This window comes from Gobius niger (genome assembly GCF_951799975.1).
Source record: "Gobius niger genome assembly, chromosome: 13".
Classification (NCBI taxonomy): domain Eukaryota; kingdom Metazoa; phylum Chordata; class Actinopteri; order Gobiiformes; family Gobiidae; genus Gobius; species Gobius niger.
In genome coordinates this window covers 861,975-881,701 of record NC_136864.1, presented here as the reverse complement: position 1 = coordinate 881,701, position 19,727 = coordinate 861,975, and the positions used below count along the sequence as shown (strand labels likewise).

Sequence of the window (19,727 nt, the reverse complement as noted above, 5' to 3'; positions counted from 1 at the left end):
GCCTGTATGTTGTAAACACTGCAGACGCTGCAGTGAGTTAGCATCGTTAGCCTGTATGTTGTAAACACTGCAGACGCTGCAGCGAGTTAGCATCGTTAGCCTGTATGTTGTAAACACTGCAGACGCTGCAGCGAGTTAGCATCGTTAGCCTGTATGTTGTAAACACTGCAGACGCTGCAGCGAGTTAGCATCGTTAGCCTGTATGTTGTAAACACTGCAGACGCTGCAGCGAGTTAGCATCGTTAGCCTGTATGTTGTAAACACTGCAGACGCTGCAGCGAGTTAGCAACGTTAGCCTGTATGTTGTAAACACTGCAGACGCTGCAGCGAGTTAGCAACGTTAGCCTGTATGTTGTAAACACTGCAGACGCTGCAGCGAGTTAGCATCGTTAGCCTGTATGTTGTAAACACTGCAGACGCTGCAGCGAGTTAGCATCGTTAGCCTGTATGTTGTAAACACTGCAGACGCTGCAGCGAGTTAGCATCGTTAGCCTGTATGTTGTAAACACTGCAGACGCTGCAGCGAGTTAGCATCGTTAGCCTGTATGTTGTAAACACTGCAGACGCTGCAGCGAGTTAGCATCGTTAGCCTGTATGTTGTAAACATTGCAGACGCTGCAGTGAGTTAGCATCGTTAGCCTGTATGTTGTAAACACTGCAGACGCTGCAGCGAGTTAGCAACGTTAGCCTGTATGTTGTAAACACTGCAGACGCTGCAGCGAGTTAGCATCGTTAGCCTGTATGTTGTAAACACTGCAGACGCTGCAGCGAGTTAGCAACGTTAGCCTGTATGTTGTAAACACTGCAGACGCTGTAGCGAGTTAGCATCGTTAGCCTGTATGTTGTAAACACTGCAGACGCTGCAGCGAGTTAGCAACGTTAGCCTGTATGTTGTAAACACTGCAGACGCTGCAGCGAGTTAGCATCGTTAGCCTGTATGTTGTAAACACTGCAGACGCTGCAGCGAGTTAGCATCGTTAGCCTGTATGTTGTAAACACTGCAGACGCTGCAGCGAGTTAGCATCGTTAGCCTGTATGTTGTAAACACTGCAGACGCTGCAGCGAGTTAGCATCGTTAGCCTGTATGTTGTAAACACTGCAGACGCTGTAGCGAGTTAGCATCGTTAGCCTGTATGTTGTAAACACTGCAGACGCTGCAGCTCTAACAACATTAAGCTCTGGTTAAATCCAGCTCAGACTCTGGTTTAGAGAGCGCAGTCTGTAATAAAGTCAGCTCTATGTGGATTATTGTGTTTACACTAAACTATTCTCCAGTTTGTGGCTTCTTCTCTCCTCAGCTGAGAGCTGCGCCTCGTAGCTGCGCCTCGTAGCTGCGCCTCGTAGCTGCGCCTCGTAGGTCAAATGGTATCGGTTTCTGGTATCGGGACCTCATGAATGAGTACGAGTATGAGGACAAGCATGTGGTATCGGCCCGATACCCGACACTGGTATCGGTATCGGTGCATCCCTAGTAGCAACGATACCTGTTGAACTGTACTAATACACGCGACTTCATCACGTATGTGTCGGGTCATGTTATCACAGCCCAGGCGTGTCTTTAACCCCTTAACTCCCGCCTGAACCGAGAGCATTAACTCCAGTTTGGCTTTACCCCAATCCAAAAGCTTCTGGGAAAAAGGTGAGAAAATAGCAACAAAACTGAGACGAAAACAATGATGGAAATGTGACAAGAAAGCGACGAAAAATTTATGAAAAAGTGGCAAAAATGTCACAAGAAATTGACAAAAAATGGAAGAAAGAAATGACAAAAATGTGAAAAAATGTGACAAACAAAATTACAAAAATGTGACAAAAAATGACAAAAAATTAACAAAAAAACTACCAAAAATGTGTCAAAAAAGTGACAAAAAATTGATTTAAAAAAAAAAAAAAAAAGTTACAAAATGAGTTGAAAACCCCCCAAAAAAAGATGGAAAAAAATCTGACGACGTGAGGAAGAAGATCCATCTTGTAGATCCTTTGTAGATCTTAGCTCTCAAATGAGGCGTTACACTGGCCTACAGGATTTGGGTAAAGCTGAACTGGAGAAAACGCTCTCGGTTCAGGAGTTAAGGGGTTTGGGAAAAGTCGTTCCAGGTTCGTGACGCTCTGACATGTGTCGTGTATTGTCTCGAATCCTGACCAAAGTTCTCCTGCAGGGGGCGGGCTCGGGCCTGGCGGTGAACTCGGGCCTGGCGGTGAACTCGGGCCTGGCGAGCTCGGGCCTGAGCTCGGGCCTGAGCTCGGGCCGGGCGCTGGTGGAGACCGACAGCACCAGCGTCACCAAGGCGCGGGTCAAGCAGCACTCGTCGGCGAGCGGCCGAGTCACCGTGGACGAGGTCGACCTGGACGGGAAGTTCATCCGCCTCCACAACGCGACGGACGAGGTCAGACACGCCCCCCCCTCTGCCCCCCCCCCTCTGCCCCCCCCCCCCCCCTCCTCTTCCTCAGACTGATCCGTGATGATGATGCTCTGCTGTTTAGGACCAGCTTCTGACCAACTGGACGCTGCAGAATCAGGCCAACGCCAACGCCGCCCTGGTTTACAAGTTCCCAAACAAGTTCACCCTGAAAGCTGGAGCCTCCGTCACGGTACGTCCGCCTCACCTTTGACCTCCGTTATGGGAAACATTGAGCCTCACCTTTGACCTCGGTTATGGGAAACATTGAGCCTCACCTTTGACCTCGGTTATGGGAAACATTGAGCCTCACCTTTGACCTCCGTTATGGGAAACACACTGCAAAAAGTCATTTACTAGATTAGTTTAGAAGTCTCAATTGGAGCATAATAATCCAGATTTTTGTTATTTTGACTAGTTCAGATGTTGTTGGGCATTTGTCCTGGATTATTTCACTTGTTCTGAGATGTTTCTGACTCGTTTCAACACATTTCGCAGTTTTTTCAAGTACGTTTCTTTGCCAATGGGGAAAGAAAACTGGTCTTATCTCATTGGCAGTTTTACTTTCTTATTTCAAGCGACATTTACCCTAGAACTGGTCTGAAATGTCCTCAAACAAGCAAAGCAAACTCGGTCCGATCAGGAAAAGTGTCTAAATGAGAGAAAACCGCTCAAAACAAGATACATTTCCTCAATTCAAGTCATTTAAGCCAATGCTTGATATTTACTTTTTGTAGTGCATTGAGCCTCACCTTTGACCTCTGCTATGGTCAACATTGAGACAAAAAATGACAAAAAATTGATTTAAAAAATGCAAAAAATGTGACAAAAATGTGACAAAAAAAAGACAAAAAACAACAAAAAAATGCTTAAAAAAAGACAAAAAAATGCTTAAAAAAAGACAAAAAATGTGACGAAAAAGTGACAAAAAATGACAAAAAATGACAAAAAACAACAAAAAATTGCTTAAAAAAGACAAAAAATTGCTTTAAAAAAAGACAAAAAAAGACAAAAAAATTACAAAAATTTGATTAAAAAAAGACAAAAAATTTGACAAAAATGTGACAAAAAACAACAAAAAATTGCTTAAAAAAAGACAAAAAATTGCTTTAAAAAAAGACAAAAAAAATGCTTAAAAAAAGACAAAAAATTGATTAAAAAAAGACAAAAAATGTGACAAAAAATGACAAAAAACAACAAAAAATTGCTTAAAAAAGACAAAAAATTGCTTTAAAAAAAGACAAAAAAATTACAAAAATGTGATTAAAAAAAGACAAAAAATTTGACTAAAATGTGACAAAAAACAACAAAAAATTGCTTAAAAAAAGACAAAAAAAATGCTTAAAAAATGACAAAAAATTGATTAAAAAAAGACAAAAAATGTGACGAAAAAGTGACAAAAAATGACAAAAAATGACAAAAAACAACAAAAAATTGCTTAAAAAAAGACAAAAAAATTGCTTAAAAAAGACAAAAAATTGCTTTAAAAAAAGACAAAAAAAGACAAAAAAATTACAAAAAATTGATTTAAAAAAGACAAAAAATTTGACAAAAATGTGACAAAAAACAACAAAAAATTGCTTAAAAAAAGACAAAAAATTGCTTTAAAAAAAGACAAAAAAAATGCTTAAAAAATGACAAAAAATTTATTTAAAAAAAAGACAAAAAAAGACAAAAAAATTACAAAAATTTGATTAAAAAAAGACAAAAAATTTGACAAAAATGTGACAAAAAACAACAAAAAATTGCTTAAAAAAAGACAAAAAATTGCTTTAAAAAAAGACAAAAAAAATGCTTAAAAAAAGACAAAAAATTGATTAAAAAATGACAAAAAATGTGACAAAAAATGACAAAAAACAACAAAAAATTGCTTAAAAAAGACAAAAAATTGCTTTAAAAAAAGACAAAAAATTTGACTAAAATGTGACAAAAAACAACAAAAAATTGCTTAAAAAAAGACAAAAAAAATGCTTAAAAAATGACAAAAAATTGATTAAAAAAAGACAAAAAATGTGACGAAAAAGTGACAAAAAATGACAAAAAATGACAAAAAACAACAAAAAATTGCTTAAAAAAGACAAAAAATTGCTTTAAAAAAAGACAAAAAAAGACAAAAAAATTACAAAAAATTGATTAAAAAAAGACAAAAAATTTGACAAAAATGTGACAAAAAACAACAAAAAATTGCTTAAAAAAGACAAAAAATTGCTTTAAAAAAAGACAAAAAAAATGCTTAAAAAATGACAAAAAATTTATTTAAAAAAAAGACAAAAAAAGACAAAAAAATGACAAAAATTTTATTAAAAAAAGACAAAAAATTTGACAAAAATGTGACAAAAAATGAGAACTGGAGAGAAGTTGCAGATGGAGAGACACTCTGCACAGGTTGTACAAAGACGCTCTGTCAGTCCAGAGTCAGGTCATGGTGTTTATACAGACAGACTGTATGAGATCACATGATCAGAGCGGACCAATAGATTAGGTGAAGGATCAGATGAGGTCGTGCTCACTGAATATAAGTCATGTGATGGTCAAATGTCCAGAAAGCATCTGTGACATGATGAGAGGAATCAACTGTTTCTATAACACGTCTTTCAGAGCCCGAACTCTCTGGGTGAGCAGGTTTTCTTCATCGTCCAAAGACCAAGGGCCGGATCCTCCAATTGAAGCATCACTTTCTACATGTGCCAGTGTTTACATCAGATACTGGAAAAATGTCCATCGTAAATTAAATAAATGACTTAAAATCGCTTGAATAAAGTTGTTTTATGCTAAATTTGAGTCGGTTTGAACTAATCTAAGATCAGATAAAAGCGCTAATGCCGATGGAACAAATAGAAATCCCACTGGAAATCAAACAAATTCACTTTTACTGTGAAAATTACCTATTTTTCACTTGAAATTATCCCAAAAAAATCTGAATTAAGAAAAAAACTTGTGCCTGTTCCATCCCTGTGACCCGTGTTCTGACCCGTGTTCTGACCCGTGTTCTGACCCGTGTTCTGACCCGTGTTCTGACCCGTGTTCTGACCCGTGTCGCCCGGCGCTCGCCTCACTCTGACCTCTGACCCTCAGATCTGGGCGTCCGGCGGCGGCGGCTCCAGCAGCCCCCCCTCTGACCTGGTGTGGAAGAGCGTGGACCTGTGGGGAACCGGGGACCTGCTGGAGACACGTCTGATCAACGCCAGCGGAGAGGTCTCACACACGCACATATACAGACGCACACACACTCACACACACACACACACACACACACACACACACACACACACACACACACACACACACACACGCACACATATACACATATACAGACGCACACACACACACACACACACACTCTTGTACTGCTATCTTAGTGAGGACACTCATAGACATAATGTATTACCCAGACCTTGACCCTCAGACAGTCCTTCATAAAAGTGAGGCCCCCCCACAATGTCCTCACTCTGTTAAACCCCTTAACTCCCACCTGAACGAGCACATTTTCTCCAGTTTGGCTTTACCCCAATCCAAAAGCTTCTGGAAAAAAGGTGAGAAAATAGAGACAGAACTGAGACGAAAACAATGATGAAGATGTAACAAAAAATTGTCAAAAAACTGACAAAAAAATTATGATTTTTTTTTTTTTAAAATGACAGAAAAAGTGAGAAAACTTAGACAAAAAACGGACAAAAAATGGACGGAAAATTTAGAAAAAATTGTGAAAAAGTGGCAAAAATGTCACAAGAAATTGACAAAAAAAGGACAAAAAAAATGACACAAAAAATGAATAAAAAATGACAACAAATTATGAAAAAGTGGCAAAAAATCCTGAAAAAATTATGAAAAAGTGGCAAAAATTTGACAAAGATTTGACAACAAAAGGACAAAAGTGACAAAAAATTAACTATTTGACAAAAAAGAGTTAAAAACTCCGCCCCCAAAAAATGATGGAGAAAAAAATGTGATGACGTGAGGAAAAAGATCCATTTAGATGAGTTTTGTAGGTCTTAGCTTTCAAATGAGGCGTTACACTGATCTACAGGATTTGGGTAAAGCTGAACTGGAGAAAATGCTCTCGGTTCAGGCGGGAGTTAAGAGGTTAAAAACGGGTCCTCACAAGGTTGTAAGTACAAGAACACGCAGACGGTCACATGACTCATGTGGTCTCTGGTTTACAGGAGATGGCGGCGAGGAAGATCACCACCACCTTTCTGAACGATGACGAAGAGGAGGATGACGAGGAGGTAACTTTCTAACAGCAGAGGCTGCAGGTTATTCTTCATTGGAACATTAGAATTTACTACAATGTTCACTTAGTGATGACATCGTCTACAGCAGTGGTTCCAGACATTTTTCTTTGTTTTTTAAGGATTCTTTAGGCTAATGTTCCTCTTTCTCACGGTGTGACCCGGGCGGGGGGGTCACGAACGCCTTTACCTGTTATACTGGGGGTTGAGAACCACTGGTCTAAAGTCACAGACGGAGCAGAGGCGCCCCCTGGTGGCCACATGGGAGCATTGCTTTGAGAAATCACTCTTTAGTTCAGTCATGGCCGTGTCGGGGTCGATGATTCTGTTTGTTTTGTTGTTTTCATGTTTTGATACATTTGTGCGGACGTAGTTTTGTGACTCCGCCCCCTGGTGGCCGGGGCGGCTCACACTGCTGTGACTCCGCCCCCTGGTGGCCGGGGCGGCTCACTCTGCTGTGACTCCGCCCCCTGGTGGCCGGGGCGGAGCAGGATCGTAACGGTGACTTTTCACCTGAGCTTTTTTTTCTAAAAGTCGGCCCATGTGACGACGCTGGGACAAAACGTAGAAGCCTCTGATTGGCCGGTGGAGCTCTGTGGAGGCTCCGCCTTCTGCCTCTTAAAGGGACTCGACGGAGTTTAAACATATTAACCTCTTAACTCCCGCCTGAACCCAGAGATGTTTTTCCTCACGTCATCACATTGTTTTTCCATCATTTTTTTGTTGGGTTTTCAACTCATTTATGTAACTTTTTGTCTTTTTGTGTTTGTTTTTTGGTCCATTTTTTGTCACATTTTTGTAAAATTTTTATCAAATTTTTGTCACATTTTGTCACATTTTTATCAAATTTTTGTCACATTTTTTGTCATTTTTTTGTTACATTTTTGTAAATTTTTTGTAAAATTTTTATCAAATTTTTTGTAAATTTTTTATGAAATTTTTGTCAATTTTTTGTCAATTTTTTGTCAAATTTTTGTCACATTTTGGTAATTTTTTCGTCATTTTTTGCCATATTTTTGCCACTTTTTCATCATTGTTTTCGTCACAGTTTTGTTGCTATTTTCTCACCTTTTTTCCAGAAGCTTTTGGATTGGGGTAAAGCCAAACTGGAGAAACTGTGCTCGGTTCAGGCGGGAGTTAAGGGGTTGAACTAAGTATGTTCCTCCCCTGTCCCCCCGCTTGGGGGCGGGATGGGGGGCTTCAAGGCTTCAATGCTGCTCTCGCTTCCTCAGGCAGCAGAGGAACTGAGGCCAAACACTGACTGATAAAGACTGATTCTTCTCAGGTTCTCCTCATCCAGGTGTCAGGGGTCCCTCAGGGGTCTGTCCCGGGGCCTCTTCATTACTGACTCTGACCACACTTTTCCTCACGTGTTCCTCTGGCGTGTTTCCTTCCCTCACGTGTTCCTCTGGCGTGTTTTCTCCCCTCACGTGTTCCTCTGGCGTGTTTCCAGGCCCACGCCACCCAGAGCGAGTACAACCTGCGCAGCCGCACGGTGATCTGCGACGCCTGCGGGCAGCCGTCCGAGCGCGGCGGGGGGTGTGGCCTGGGGGAGGGGCTGGGCGGACACTCCCTCCTGGGACACGAGCGGCTCCGACAGGTACGAGGAGGTTCAACACGCCTCGAACACGCCTCAAACACGCCTCTAACTCCGCCTCTAACGCCGCCTTTCTCTTGCAGAGCCGCGTGAACCCCGAGAGCTGCGCCGTCATGTAGCGACGCCATCTTTTCCTTCTGTTTGGATCTTTATTTTTGTAACGGGCGGGGTTTGGGGGGAGGGGACGGGGGCGGGGCTTCGCTGGCGGGTGTGGGGACAGTGTTCATTTAGTCAAACAGGTTTATCAAAGTCACGTGTTTAATGTGACCGGATTCCTAAACTATACTTTTTTATAAAACATGTGTCGTCTCGAACCAGAAAACAGGAGGAAGTTCCTCCGCGACGTCCGGGACTGTGTGAGCGAGGAGGAAACGAGGAGGAAACGAGGAGGGGGAGCAGGTCCTTTAACGCTGTCCCGGGACCTGATGTTTGTCAGAGTAGAATCCAGTTCTTCCGCCGGCCTGTAGGCGTCGCCACCAACCTTAAAGCAGCACTAAGTAACGTGTTTACCTTAATAAACCCTCCCCGTAGTCCCTGTGGGGGTGATACAAGTGTTTATGGGATGATTGGAGGGTCTTTCATCGCCCCCTGGTGTCTCTGGACAGAAAACCATGTTTGCAACTTCACTGCCACCGGTCCGGAGAAAGCAATACACACTAATGTAATCACGAAGAAGAAGCTAACAGGCTAACGGGCAAAGCTAACTGCGGGCTAACGTCACTTTAAACAGTATTTACAGCCAAGTTTGAGTGAAAACAAATATTTCCATTGTATAATTGGATGCACAGTAACCCTCTGTCCCTTCACCTTTCCTGTCAGCGGAGTATTTACTCTCCAAGACGATTAATAAGTTAAAAAAACGTAACTTGCTACGACACCTGCAGCTTCTGGCCTCTAGGGGGAAGAGTTACTTAGTGCTGCTTTAAAAAGACATAAATCTCCCCCTCACGTTTGGAGATGAATGATTTGATTCCGAACCGATTATAAATGATAAACCAAAGTCCAAATGACGCTGACGCTTAGTTTTCTGTTTGTGCTGCAGTTTTGTTTCCTTCGCTCGACCGACTGAGCCACGTGTTTTTAGACTTTACTGTAAAACTGCAGCTTCTGAGCTTTTAAGTACTTTAACGTACAGCTCTGCGCGTGGACAATCCTCCGAGTGCCTTCAGACGTCTGTGATCGTTTAGTTTCTCTGTGAAAGTTTAGTTTCTCTGTGAGTGTTTAGTTTCTCTGTGATGGTTTAGTTTCTCTGTGATCGTTTAGTTTCTCTGTGATGGTTTAGTTTCTCTGTGATCGTTTAGTTTCTCTGTGATAGTTTAGTTTCTCTGTGATGGTTTAGTTTCTCTGTGATCGTTTAGTTTCTCTGTGATCGTTTAGTTTCTCTGTGATCGTTTAGTTTCTCTGTGATCGTTTAGTTTCTCTGTGATCGTTTAGTTTCTCTGTGATAGTTTAGTTTCTCTGTGATCGTTTAGTTTCTCTGTGACAGTTTAGTTTCTCTGTGATCGTTTAGTTTCTCTGTGACAGTTTAGTTTCTCTGTGATCGTTTAGTTTCTCTGTGACAGTTTAGTTTCTCTGTGATCGTTTAGTTTCTCTGTGATCGTTTAGTTTCTCTGTGATAGTTTAGTTTCTCTGTGACAGTTTAGTTTCTCTGTGATCGTTTAGTTTCTCTGTGATAGTTTAGTTTCTCTGTGATCGTTTAGTTTCTCTGTGATCGTTTAGTTTCTCTGTGATCGTTTAGTTTCTCTGTGATCGTTTAGTTTCTCTGTGATAGTTTAGTTTCTCTGTGATGGTTTAGTTTCTCTGTGATCGTTTAGTTTCTCTGTGATCGTTTAGTTTCTCTGTGATCGTTTAGTTTCTCTGTGATCGTTTAGTTTCTCTGTGATCGTTTAGTTTCTCTGTGATAGTTTAGTTTCTCTGTGATCGTTTAGATTCTCTGTGAAAGTTTCGTCACTGCTCGGCTTCTGTAAAAGACTCTGAACCTTTAGAAAAAGTTCCTCCTCGTTTATTGTCCTTAAAACATCTTAAATGAATCGATTTCCGCAGTTGGTGCTAGAGTCGCTCAGTTCTTCTTCGTGCTGCGTTCGTCTTCGTGGAGCTCACTCTGCTGTGACTCCGCCCCCTGATGGCCGGGGGCGGAGCAGGATCGTAACGTTAGGTGTGTTTGAGATGAGCCAGACGGACGCAGTTTTTACAGCCGACTGCAGACGCACGGTGCATGCCGGTTAGATTTCTGTCCGACTTGCTCCAGACGGGCTCTGATGTCACGGGCACGTGGGGCATGGAAAGATCGTGAGACCCCAACGAGAGCAGCCGACTCGATCAGCCGCTGCATCTCTCCAGAGGCAACTGCAGCGTCTCCACGGCCCCGTGCATGACGGGAAAACGCCCACCTGTCCGCGGCTCACGCTCAGGTGATTGGATACGAGTCTGATGTGATCAGAAACGTGCTCCTCGCCCCCTCCCCTCTCCTCCTCTCTCCTCTTTAGATCTGAACAAATAAACTATGACTGAAACTATTTAAGTTTTGTATCGCCCCTAAAATAGAGCTCTTGTTTGATGCTTTTCAGAACAAATTAATGATTTAAAAGGACGTATTTTATCTCACAAACTTGAACAAACAAACGAATGGGAAAGTTTTCTCTGATGAAGAATGATGTCTCTGGAGTAAAGGAAACAGAGCAGGTGGTGAATGACTTTTATTTAGGATACACTTTAAATTAACGCGATATCTGAACGAGAAGCTGCGTGATCAGAGGCCACTCTCGTTGTTCTCTGCATGTGGAGGGTCGGATTGGCTTCAGACTTTTTTTCTCCGCCCCCGTTGCGCCGGCTACTCTCGCCGATCATCCAGGCGAGCCGCAACGGCATCTTAAACACACCTGGTGACTTTACACCTGAGCTCTGAGAGTTTCCTTTTCTAAAAGTCGCCCCATGTGACGACGCTGGGATGAAATGTGGAAGCCTCTGATTGGCCGGTGGAGCTCTGTGGAGGCTCCGCCTTCTGCCTCTTAAAGGGACTCGACGGAGTTTAAACATGTTTAACTTCTTAACTCCCGCCTGAACCCAGAGATCTTTTCCTCACGTCAGCTGATTGTTTTTGTTGGGTTTTCAACTCATTTTTGTAACTTTGACATTTTTTGGTCACATTTTGGTCATTTTTGTGTATTTTTTTTGTCACATTTTTATCACATTTTTGACATTTTTTTTATAATAATTTGTCCATTTTTTAGTCAAATTTTTGTCAACTTTTTATCAATTTTTAGTAATTTTTTGTAAAAAAAAATTGTAATTTTTTTGTCACATTTTTATAAATTTTTGAAATTTTTTGTAATTTTTTTGTAATTTTTTTTGTCTTTTTTTGTCTTTTTTTTTGCACATTTTTGTCACATTTTGTCTTTTTTTTGTTGTCACATTTCCATCATTGTTTTTGTCTCAGTTTTGTTGCTATTTTCACGCCTTTTTTCCAGAAGCTTTTGGTTTGGGGTAAAGCCGAACTGGAGAAAAAGTGCTCGGTTCAGGCGGGAGTTAAGGGGTTAAACTAAGCATGTTCCTCCCCCACATGTTCAGTAGTGAGTATATGACCTGAGGGGGCAGTAGTGAGTATATGACCTGAGGGGGCAGTAGTGAGTATATGACCTGAGGGGGCAGTAGTGAGTATATGACCTGAGGGGGCAGTAGTGAGTATATGACCTGAGGGGGCAGTAGTGAGTATATGACCTGAGGGGGCAGTAGTGAGTATATGACCTGAGGGGGCAGTAGTGAGTATATGACCTGAGGGGGCAGTAGTGAGTATATGACCTGAGGGGGCAGTAGTGAGAATAACTCCTGTATTCGAGGATCATGAAACAAACGTCGATCTCTGTCTCTGAGAATAAAGTGTTTCATAAACGAGGATTTACGGAGCTTTTCTTTTCTTCTTTTTTGTTTCTGTTTAACCCCTTAACTCCCACCTGAACCGAGCACTTTTTCTCCAGTTTGGCTTTACCCCAATCCAAAAGCTTCTGGAAAAAAGGTGAGAAAATAGCAACAAAACTGAGACGAAAACAATGACGGAAATGTGACAAAAAAGTGACGAAAAATTGACGAAAAAATGACAAAATGTGACAAAAAAATGAAAAAAAAAAAAGATTAAAAAAATGGCAAAAATGTGATAAAGACTTGCCATAAAAATTACAAAAATGTTATTAAAATTTGACCCAAAAAAAGACACAAATGTGACTAAAAAATTACAAAAAAAATGATAAAGATTTGACCAAAAAAAAGAAAAAAAAAAAGATAAAAATTACAAAAATGTTATTAAAATTTGACAAAAAAAGACACAAAAAAAAGACAAAAATGTGACAAAAAGTTACAAAAATGAGTTGAATATCCAACAAAAAAATGATGGAAAAAACTCTGATGCCGTGAGGAAAAAGCTCCTCTCGGTTCAGGCGGGGGTTCAGAGGTTAAAGAGGAGACGCTGCAGGAGGAACTTATTTTTATTTTATATGATCAGATTTTGAAGATTCTGAAGGTTTTCTCAGAACGACTTTTCTGTTTTTTTAATTGTGATTTTTTTTAGTTTTGAGGGAAAAGAACAGTTATTATCATTTGGAATATTTGTATTTATTTGAAAACATAATTAAGATTTTTCAGTAAAAAAATGAAATAAAAAAAAAAAAAACATTGTGAAAAGTCTCACATGAACTGAAGTTTATTCTGTTCAGATTTTGTTTGAAACATAAAATGCTGTTTTTCTGTGGAACAATAATAATGTTCATTATAAGTGAAGTTTCCTGCAGCGTCTCGCCTTAAACTCGTCGTTATTTCTCTAAATAATAAATAAATGAACCAAAGACAAAAAGGGGGCGGAGTCTAAACCTGCGGATCATGTGACGGAAATGTTTCTTTTTCTTTTGATACAAATAAAAAAACTCTGAATCTGCAGTTTTTTTGTCGTGTTTTATTTCAGCCGCAGAAACTTTATTTACACATTTACAAAACGAGCTTCATCTTTACAAAACCATTCTGTACAAAAACATATTTACCGTTTATTTACATCGATCGGACGTTGTTGTTATTCGTGTTTTAATGCCCTTTTTATAAAACAAACCGGTTCTTTACAGACGGACAAACAGCGTATTAGTGACCTCTAGTGACGGGAAAAAACAGCGCATTTTTCAGTTTAAACACGTTAATCTAAAAAAAAAAAAAAAATCTGCAAGAAAAAGTTTATATCATTTCTGTAACTGATTTTATTGTCTGTATTTCTCCACCATATTGAAAAAAACATGTCATTTTTTCTGTTGTTTTTTCGTTTTAATAGAAACTTGAGAATAAAGCTAGTGTTAGCTTAGCGCTCACTCATTTCAATGGGTTAGCCTAGCCTAGCGGCGTCCATTGGTTTACATGGAACAGTTAGCATTGGACACTCCTGAGACCCTGTGACGTCACATCTGTCCATCTTTGACCTGTTGGCCACATGTGGGGACACTGCCCACGCCCTCTGGTGGTGATGTCATAACATTACACCGATGTCAGTGAGAAGACGATGGCGGGAAAATCAGCAAAATCCTTCTACACCAGGTCTCCAAAGTAAATGATCCAGGAAAAAAATCTATCCAAATGATCTGAATAAAAGACATTTATTTATGTCCAACACTGTCTCTTCATCATGTGGGATTGAAATGTGATATTTCAGTAATTGTAGCCGCGAGTGTGAAGCACTGGTTTGAGGACATTGGGACGATTTAACGTTATTTATTCTACCATGTGGTTAAACCTGGGACTATTTACATGGTTTACAGCTGTAAATAGTTATTGTAAGTGACACATTTGCAGAGTAATGTTGTACAGTTGTAAATCTTATACTAAAATACTAAGTGGTAAATTGTCGTAGAAATAAACGATATAGCTAGCGTGCTACATAGCTAGCCTATTAAGCCCCGCCTCTATGATCTGTCTCAGATGTAGCTTTTAGTTTATTTTTTGTATATTTTTATTTTTTTCACGATCCGATACTGATATTCGATATCGGAACCGACACTGGAAAAAATACGATATTGGGTATCGGCTACAAATATCCGATACTGAACCGATACCAGTTTTGGCTCTCATCGCCTGAAAAACACAACTTTTACTAAATCTAAGTGAATATGGGCTGCAGATCAGTTAGTTTTAACCTCTTAACCTTAACTACTTATTATATTAAGCTGAAATTTTGAATTTTGACTAATTAGGACCTTCTGGCCTTTAACAGAAAATGATATTTCATAAGGTTCTGATCGACCCACTGTCCTCACATTTTAGTTCTTATACTTATTAGGTCCTACTTATCCCAAATAGCAACAACAATTGCTATTGTTCTTGCTATTTGGACGAAAACAATGATGAAAATGTGACAAAAATGTGGCAACAATTATAAAACACCAGACAAACTCTCGGCTCTCAGGAGGTGAAGCCGTTTTTTCTTCTAAGAAAATTCAACTTAAGTGAATTTTCCCAAATGAAAAAAAATACACAGAATTTTTTTTAGCAGCAAAGTAAATTACACTGATTTTTTTTTTTTTTTTCAAAATGGTGGAGAAACACAGATGCTAAAAATTCAGTTCCATAAATTCAGTTTATGAAAAACACTTATTAACCTTCATGTTTTTTCTTATAAATGTTTAGACGTTTGTTCCTGTGACTCTGATTCGACTTTGTATCACAGTGTTTTTGTTTGTTTGTTTGTATTGGCGCCATCTGGTGGTGACAGAGCGTCGCAGCAGTGAGCCTGAAAAGAGCTCATTCATTCTGTGAACGAGTGAACTTTAACATCTGGGAGTGATCAGTAAAAACATCTGTAATGAATCCTTGTATTTTACCCTAGTTACTGAGGGAAATGTTTCACCGTGTGGCTTTAAGATAAGATGTAAATATTTGTCTCGTCGTGTTCCTTTAATCAAGTGAATATTTGACTCTGAAAGATGAAGCTGTCGGTCCTTGGGCAGCTCGAGCTGGTTTAAAGTCATTAAAGTGACTATTTACATCGTACCAAACATTAGTCCTTATGTTCCAGCAGCAGAGAGTCTTTACAGCACACAGGATATTCTCACAACTCAGGTCCAGAGACCGGGGGGGGGAGAGGGGGGGGAGGAGCAAGTGGAGAGAGGGGAGGAGCAAGTGGAGAAAGGGGAGGAGCAAATGGAGAGAGGGGAGGAGCAAGTGGAGAGAAGGGAGAGAGGAGGAGGGAGGGGAGGAGGGGGGAGAGGGAGAGAGGGGAGGAGCAAGTGGAGAGAGGGGAGGAGCAAGAGGAGAGAGGGGAGGAGCAAGTGGAGAGAGGGGAGGAGCAAGTGGAGAGAAGGCAGAGAGGAGGAGGGAGGGGAGGAGGGGGGAGAGAGAGAGAGAGGGGAGGAGCAAGTGGAGAGAGGGGAGGAGCAAGTGGAGGGAAGGGAGGAGAGAGTAGAAAGGGGAGGAGCAAGTGGAGAGAGGGGAGGAGAGAGTAGAAAGGGGAGGAGCAAGTGGAGAGAGGGGAGGAGCAAGTGGAGAGAGGGGAGGAGAGAGGGGAGAGAGGGAGGAGCAAGAGGAGAGGGGGGAGGAGCAAGTGGAGAGAGGGGAGGAGCAAGTGGAGAGAGAGGAGGAGCAAGAGGAGAGAGGGGAGGAGCAAGTGGAGAGAGGGGAGGAGCAAGTGGAGAGAGGGGAGGAGCAAGTGGAGAGAGGGGAGGAGAGAGGGGAGAGAGGGAGGAGCAAGAGGAGAGGGGGAGGAGCAAGTGGAGAGAGGGGAGGAGCAAGTGGAGAGAGGGGAGGAGCAAGTGGAGAGAGGGGAGGAGCAAGTGGAGAGAGGGGAGGAGCAAGTGGAGAGAGGGGAGGAGCAAGTGGAGAGAGGGGAGGAGCAAGTGGAGAGAGGGGAGGAGCAAGTGGAGAGAGGGGAGGAGCAAGTGGAGAGAGAGGAGGAGCAAGTGGAGAGAGAGGAGGAGAGATTAGAGAGGGGAGGAGCAAGAGGAGAGAGGGGAGGAGCGAGTAGAAAGGGGAGGAGCGAGTAGAAAGGGGAGGAGCAAGTGGAGAGAGGGGAGGAGCAAGTGGAGAGAGGGGAGGAGCAAGTGGAGAGAGAGGAGGAGCAAGTGGAGAGAGAGGAGGAGAGATTAGAGAGGGGAGGAGCAAGTGGAGAGAGGGGAGGAGCAACTGGAGAGAGGGGAGGAGAGATGAGAGAGGGGAGGAGCAAGAGGAGAGAAGGGAGGAGCGAGTGGAGAGAGGGGAGGAGCAACTGGAGAGAGGGGAGGAGCAAGTGGAGAGAGGGGAGGAGCAAGAGGAGAGAGAGGAGGAGCAAGTGGAGAGAGGGGAGGAGAGATGAGAGAGGGGAGGAGCAAGAGGAGAGAAGGGAGGAGCGAGTGGAGAGAGGGGAGGAGCAACTGGAGAGAGGGGAGGAGCAAGTGGAGAGAGGGGAGGAGCAAGAGGAGAGAGAGGAGGAGCAAGTGGAGAGAGGGGAGGAGCAAGTGGAGAGAAGGGAGGAGCAAGTGGAGAGAGGGGAGGAGCAAGTGGAGAGAGGGGAGGAGAAAGTGGAGAGAGAGAGAGAGGGGAGGAGAAAGTGGAGAGAGAGGAGGAGAGAGTAGAAAGGGGAGGAGCAAGTGGAGAGAGGGGAGGAGAGAGTAGAAAGGGGAGGAGCGAGTAGAAAGGGGAGGAGCGAGTGGAGAGAGGGGAGGAGCGAGTGGAGAGAGAGTAGAGAGGGGAGGAGCGAGTAGAGGGAGAGGAAGAGAGAGTAGGAAGGGGAGGAGCGAGTAGAAAGGGGAGGAGCGAGTGGAGAGAAGGGAGGAGCGAGTGGAGAGAGAGTAGAGAGGGGAGGAGCGAGTAGAGGGAGAGGAAGAGAGAGTAGGAAGGGGAGGAGCGAGTAGAAAGGGGAGGAGCGAGTGGAGAGAAGGGAGGAGCGAGTAGAGGGAGAGGAAGAGAGAGTAGGAAGGGGAGGAGAGAGTAGAAAGGGGAGGAGCGAGTAGAGGGAGAGGAAGAGAGAGTAGGAAGGGGAGGAGCGAGTAGAAAGGGGAGGAGCAAGTGGAGAGAGAGGAGGAGAGAGTAGAAAGGGGAGGAGAGAGTAGAAAGGGGAGGAGAGAGTAGAAAGGGGAGGAGCAAGTGGAGAGAAGGGGGGAGAGGGGGGGCGCAACCATTAAAACCGTTGCACATGATGATCCGTCCAAATGAACCACGGCTTTTATTTCGCACAAAAATGAGCTTGAAATGAATCAGGAGCGAGAGGAGGGCGGGGTCAGTACGGCATATCCTCGAGGGCGGGGTCAGTACGGTGTATCCTCGAGGGCGTGGTCAGTACGGTGTATCCTCGAGGGCGGGGTCAGTACGGTGTATCCTCGAGGGCGGGGTCAGTACGGTGTATCCTCGAGGGCGTGGTCAGTACGGCGTATCCTCGATGTGGGCGTGGTCAGTAGGGCGTATCCTCGGGGGCGGGGTCAGTACGGTGTATCCTCGGGGGCGGGGTCAGTACGGTGTATCCTCGAGGGCGGGGTCAGTACGGTGTATCCTCGAGGGCGGGGTCAGTACGGTGTATCCTCGAGGGCGGGGTCAGTACGGTGTATCCTCGATGTGGGCGGGGTCAGTACGGTGTATCCTCGAGGGCGGGGTCAGTACGGCGTATCCTCGAGGGCGGGGTCAGTACGGTGTATCCTCGAGGGCGGGGTCAGTACGGTGTATCCTCGAGGGCGTGGTCAGTACGGTGTATCCTCGATGTGGGCGGGGTCAGTACGGTGTATCCTCGATGTGGGCGGGGTCAGTACGGTGTATCCTCGAGGGCGGGGTCAGTACGGTGTATCCTCGAGGGCGGGGTCAGTACGGCGTATCCTCGAGGGCGGGGTCAGTACGGCGTATCCTCGAGGGCGGGGTCAGTACGGCGTATCCTCGAGGGCGGGGTCAGTACGGTGTATCCTCGAGGGCGGGGTCAGAACGGCGTATCCTCGAGGGCGTGGTCAGTACGGCGTATCCTCGAGGGCGTGGTCAGTACGGTGTATCCTCGAGGGCGGGGTCAGTACGGCGTATCCTCGAGGGCGGGGTCAGTACGGTGTATCCTCGAGGGCGGGGTCAGTACGGCGTATCCTCGAGGGCGGGGTCAGTACGGTGTATCCTCGAGGGCGGGGTCAGTACGGTGTATCCTCGAGGGCGGGGTCAGTACGGTGTATCCTCGGGGGCGTGGTCAGTACGGTGTATCCTCGAGGGCGTGGTCAGTACGGTGTATCCTCGAGGGCGGGGTCAGTACGGCGTATCCTCGATGTGGGCGTGGTCAGTACGGTGTATCCTCGAGGGCGTGGTCAGTACGGTGTATCCTCGAGGGCGTGGTCAGTACGGCGTATCCTCGATGTGGGCGTGGTCAGTACGGTGTATCCTCGAGGGCGGGGTCAGTACGGCGTATCCTCGAGGGCGTGGTCAGTACGGCGTATCCTCGAGGGCGGGGTCAGTACGGCGTATCCTCGATGTGGGCGTGGTCAGTACGGTGTATCCTCGAGGGCGTGGTCAGTACGGTGTATCCTCGAGGGCGGGGTCAGTACGGTGTATCCTCGAGGGCGGGGTCAGTACGGTGTATCCTCGAGGGCGTGGTCAGTACGGCGTATCCTCGAGGGCGTGGTCAGTACGGCGTATCCTCGAGGGCGGGGTCAGTACGGTGTATCCTCGAGGGCGTGGTCAGTACGGCGTATCCTCGAGGGCGGGGTCAGTACGGTGTATCCTCGAGGGCGTGGTCAGTACGGCGTATCCTCGAGGGCGGGGTCAGTACGGTGTATCCTCGAGGGCGTGGTCAGTACGGCGTATCCTCGAGGGCGTGGTCAGTACGGCGTATCCTCGAGGGCGTGGTCAGTACGGTGTATCCTCGATGTGGGCGGGGTCAGTACGGCGTATCCTCGAGGGCGGGGTCAGTACGGCGTATCCTCGGGGGCGGGGTCAGTACGGCGTATCCTCGAGGGCGGGGTCAGTACGGCGTATCCTCGGGGGCGGGGTCAGTACGGCGTATCCTCGAGGGTGGGGTCAGTACGGCGTATCCTCGATGTGGGCGGGGTCAGTACGGTGTATCCTCGAGGGCGGGGTCAGTACGGTGTATCCTCGATGTGGGCGGGGTCAGTACGGTGTATCCTCGAGGGCGGGGTCAGTACGGTGTATCCTCGAGGGCGGGGTCAGTACGGTGTATCCTCGAGGGCGGGGTCAGTACGGCGTATCCTCGAGGGCGGGGTCAGTACGGTGTATCCTCGAGGGCGGGGTCAGTAGGGCGTATCCTCCATGTGGGCGTGGTCAGTACGGCGGTCTCCTCGATGTGGGCGTGGTCAGTACGGCGGTCTCCTCCATGTGGGCGTGGTCAGTACGGCGGTCTCCTCGACGTGGGCGTGGTCAGTACGGCGGTCTCCTCCATGTGGGCGTGGTCAGTACGGCGGTCTCCTCGACGTGGGCGTGGTCAGTACGGCGGTCTCCGTGGCGTGGGCGTGGTCAGTACGGCGTATCCTCGGGGGCGTGGTCAGTACGGCGTATCCTCGATGTGGGCGTGGTCAGTACGGCGGT

At 45.1% G+C, this 19,727-nt stretch overlaps 1 protein-coding gene across 1 annotated transcript in view; it reads left to right on the top strand.

Annotated features, from left to right (window-relative positions):
- LOC306972737 (lamin-A-like) overlaps positions 1-8,404 on the top strand; it is a 29,047-nt gene extending 20,643 nt beyond the window's left edge. The window contains exons 8-13 of the mRNA XM_079569443.1: positions 2,160-2,387; positions 2,485-2,592; positions 5,475-5,594; positions 6,563-6,628; positions 8,085-8,231; positions 8,312-8,404. Of these exons, the coding sequence (XP_079425569.1) occupies positions 2,160-2,387; positions 2,485-2,592; positions 5,475-5,594; positions 6,563-6,628; positions 8,085-8,231; positions 8,312-8,347 (705 nt within the window). The 3' untranslated portion in view covers positions 8,348-8,404. The remainder of the gene's footprint in view (positions 1-2,159; positions 2,388-2,484; positions 2,593-5,474; positions 5,595-6,562; positions 6,629-8,084; positions 8,232-8,311) is intronic.
- Positions 8,405-19,727: the final 11,323 nt, after the last annotated feature.